At 51.3% G+C, this 4,335-nt stretch overlaps 1 protein-coding gene across 2 annotated transcripts in view; it reads right to left on the reverse strand.

Annotated features, from left to right (window-relative positions):
* rab4b (RAB4B, member RAS oncogene family) overlaps positions 1-800 on the reverse strand; it is a 43,841-nt gene extending 43,041 nt beyond the window's left edge. For both annotated transcript variants that reach the window (XM_070867779.1, XM_070867778.1), the window contains exon 1: positions 605-800. In XM_070867779.1, coding sequence (XP_070723880.1) covers positions 605-620 — 16 coding nt within the window. In that variant the 5' untranslated portion in view covers positions 621-800. The remainder of the gene's footprint in view (positions 1-604) is intronic.
* Positions 801-4,335: the final 3,535 nt, after the last annotated feature.

Below are 4,335 nucleotides of genomic sequence, written 5' to 3' on the forward strand. Positions count from 1 at the left end.
GGGGGAGACAGGGGGAATGGGGGAGGGTGAGACAGGGGGAATGGGGAGGGGGAGACAGGGGGAATGGGGAGGGGGAGACAGGGGGAATGGGGGAGGGGGAGACAGGGGGAATGGGGAAGGGGGAGACAGGGGGAATGGGGGAGGGGGAGACAGGGGGAATGGGGAGGGGGAGACAGGGGGAATGGGGGAGGGGGAGACAGGGGGATGGGGAGGGGGAGACAGGGGGAATGGGGGAGGGGGAGACAGGGGGAATGGGGGAGGGGGAGACAGGGGGAATGGGGAGGGGGAGACAGGGGGAATGGGGGAGGGTGAGACAGGGGGAATGGGGAGGGGGAGACAGGGGGAATGGGGGGGAGACAGGGGGAATGGGGGGGAGACAGGGGGAATGGGGGGGAGCCGGCCCCTGACTGACGCCCCTCCCCGGGGCAGTGACAGCCCTCAGTGCCCCGCACCCTGAGCCCTCCCCCCGTGGCCGCCGCCCTGGGGGGAGGGGCCAGGCTGATGCTGCCACCGAGAGGGGAGCCCGGTAACCAGCGGCAACCCAGCCTGCCCCCGGCCTACCCTGCACCCCCTCTCCCCCCCGGGCCCTCACTCACTCACTCACCGTAGGTCTCCGACATGTTGCTGGGGGGGTCCCGGGCTGGGCGCTCGGTGTGTCGGGGCGCGGGGGGCTGCTATCCCGGGCTCGGGAGGCCGGCAACTCTCTCACTCCCTCAGACAATATGGCGGACGCCGCGGCCTCTCCCTCAGACCGCGCGCTGCATCATCGCGTAACGCGCGCCGTCTCCCGACCGCCGTCATGAACTGGCTCTGCCCTGCGGCTAACGTCATGACGTCACTGGCCTGCCCCAGCTCTGCCTCCAGCTAACGTCATGATGTCACCGGCCTGTCCCAGCTCTGCTACTCGAGCTAACGTCATGACGTCACTCGCCTTGCCGAGCTCTGCCACTCCAGCTAACGTCGTGACGTTTCTTGCTTGGCCCAGCTCTGCCCTTCAGCTAACGTCATGACGTCACTCGCCTTCTCCCAAGGTTTGCCACTTCAGCTAACGTCATGACGTCACTGGCCTTCCCCAGCGTTGCCCTGCCGGAGGGCGGCTACTCTGCCGTGGGTGCGTACTGGCCTCTCCAGCTTATTTTAAAGAGAGACTTGCATTTCGATAGCGCCTTTCATGACCACCGGATGTCCCAAAGCGCTTTACAGCCAATGAAATACTTTTTCAAGTAAGGTCAGTGTTGTAATGTGGGAAACGCAGCAGCCAATTTGCGCACAGCAAGCTCCCACAAACAGCAATGTGACAATGACCCGATAATCTGTTTTTTTTATGTTGGTTGAGGGATAAATATTGGCCCCAGGACACCGGGGAGAACTCCCCTGCTCTTCTTCAAAATAGTGCCATGGGATCTTTTACATCCAACTGAGAGAGCAGATGGGGCCTTGGTTTAACGTCTCATCCGAGAGACGGCACCTCCGACAGTGCAGCACTTTCTCAGCACTGCACTGGGAGTGTCAGCCTAGATTGTTGTGCTCAAGTGCCTGGAATGGGAATTGAACCCACAACCTTCTGACTCAAAGGCAAGAGAGAGTGCTGCCCACTGAGCCACTGCTGACACAATAAAGCAATTAAATCTGACATGAGGTTGCCCCAGTGTCACTCACACAAATACAGCCTTACAAGTTATCCTCAAGCTCAGCAGATACCAATAATAATATCATTTTAACATAATTGGCAGGTCAGAGGCTGGGTATTCTGTGGCGAGTGTCTCACCTCCCGACTCCCCAAAGTCTTTCCACCATCTACAAGGCACAAGTCAGGAGTGTGATGGAACACTCTCCACTTGCCTGGATGAGTGCAGCGCCAACAACACGCAAGACGCTCGACACCATCCAGGACAAAGCAGCCCGCTTGATCGGCACGCTACCTACCACCTTCAACACTCACTCCCTCCACCACCGGCGCACTGTGGCTGCAGTGTGCACCATCTACAAGATGCACTGCGGCAACTCGCCAAGGCTTCTTCGGCAGCACCTGCCAAACCCGCGACAAATATATCGGCCGTTCCTTCATCGTCGCTGGGTCACAATCCTGGAACTCCCTCCCGAACAGCACTGTGGGAGCACCTTCACCAAACGGACTGCAGTGGTTCAAGAAGGCGGCTCACCACCACCTTCTCAAGGGGCAATTAAGGACGGACGATAAATGCCGGCCTTGCCAGCGACGCCCACATCCCATGAATGAATAATAAAATTAAATTCACATCTTTTGGATGAGACTTTAAACCGAGCCCCCGTCAAGCCTGTTGATATAAAAGGTCCTATGAGGCTATGTGAAGAACAAGGGGATAGACAGGCTAAGTGAGTGGGCAAAAATTGGGCAGATGGAGTATAATATTGGAAAGTGTGAGGTCATGCACTTTGGCAGAAAAAAAATCAAAGAGCAAGTTATTATTTAAATGGAGAAAGATTGCAAAGTGCCGCAGTACAGCGGGACCTGGGGGTACTTGTGTATGAAACACAAAAGGATACTTTGCAGGTACAGCAAGTGTTCAGGAAGGCCAATGGTATCTTGGCCTTTATTGCAAAGGGGATGGAGTATAAAAGCAGGGAAGCCTTACTACAGCTATATAAGGTATTGGTGAGGCCACACCTGGAATACTGCGTGCAGTTTTGGTTTCCATATTTACAAAAGGATATACTTGCTTTGGAGGTAGTTCAGAGAAGGTTCACTCGGTTGATTCCGGGGATGAGGGGGTTGACTTATGAGGAAAGGTTGAGTAGGTTGGGCCTCTACTCATTGGAATTCAGAAGAATGAGAGGTGATCTTATCGAAACATATAAGATTATGAGGGGGCTTGACAAAGTGGGTGCAGAGAGGATGTTTCCACTGATGGGGGAGAGTAGAACTAGGGGGCATGATCTTAGAATAAGGGGCCGCCCATTTAAGACAGAGATGAGGAGAAATTTCTTCTCTCAGAGGGTTGTAAATCTGTGGAATTCGCTGCCTCAGAGAGTTGTGGAAACTGGGACATTGAATAAATTTAAGATAGAAAAAGACAGTTTCTTAAACGATAAGGGAATAAGCGATTACGGGGAGCGAGTGGGGAAGTGGAGCTGAGTCCATGATCAGATCAGCCATGATCGTATTAAATGGTGGAGCAGGCTCGAGGGGCCGTATGGCCTGCTCCTGCTCCTATTTCTTATGTTCTTATGTTCTTATACCTGGGACTTCCGAGGTCTGTGATTGGCTATTGCACTGGTTGGGGCTTTCAACCAATGAGCATTCAGCACAGCACCTCTTGATACAGCTCATTAGTTTTTTGCTCTCAACTCCTCCGTGAATTGCTCACACGAAAGAATTTCTGTTTGTAAATAATTAAACTTATTTTATCTTCATATATTCATTTTGTTCACTCACGTTATAAAACCGTAGAAGGAGGCCACTCTGCCCATCGTCTCTGTGCCAGCTCTGAAAATATGATCCAATTCGACACCACTCCCCTGCAGATTCCCCACAGCCCCGCAAATTTATTTTCCAGTGTTTATTGAATTCTCTTTTGAAAGATAGTATTGAATCTCCTTCCGTCACCTTTTCAAGGCTGTGCATTTCACATCACAACAACTAGCTACGTAAAAACAACTGACATTTATACAGCGGCTTTAACATAATAAAACCATCCAAGGCACTTCACAGAAAGGAAGACTTGGATTTATATAGAGCCTTTCAGGACCATCAGATGTCTCAAAAGCACTTTACAGCCAATGAAGTACTTTTGAAGTATAGTCACTGTTGTAATTTACAATATACATCAATGATTTAGGCGAAGGAATTGAATGTAATATCCCCAATATGAATTCATAATGGGGAACAAAGAAATGGCAGACCAACTGATCAGATACTTTGGTTCTGTCTTCACGAAGGAAGACACAAATAACCTTCCGGAAATACTAGGGGTTCGGGGGTCTAGCGAAAAGGAGGAACTGAAGGAAATCCTTATTAGTCAGGAAATTGTGTTGGGGAAATTGATGGGATTGAAGGCCAATAAATCCCCAGGGCCTGATAGGCTGCATCCCAGAGTAAGGAAGTGGCCCTAGAAATAGTGGATGCATCGGTGATCGTTTTCCACATTCTATTGACTCTGGATCAGTTCCTATGGACTGGAGGGTAGCTAATGTAATCCCACTTTTTAAAAAAGGAGGGAGAGAGAAAACAGGGAATTATAGACCAGTTAGCCTGACATCGGTGGTGAGGAAAATGTTGGAATCAATTATTAAAGATGAAATAGCAGCGCATTTTGAAAGCAGTGACAGGATCGGTCCAAGTCAGCATGGATTTAT

This window comes from Pristiophorus japonicus, chromosome 26, assembly GCF_044704955.1.
Source record: "Pristiophorus japonicus isolate sPriJap1 chromosome 26, sPriJap1.hap1, whole genome shotgun sequence".
Classification (NCBI taxonomy): Eukaryota; Metazoa; Chordata; class Chondrichthyes; family Pristiophoridae; genus Pristiophorus; species Pristiophorus japonicus.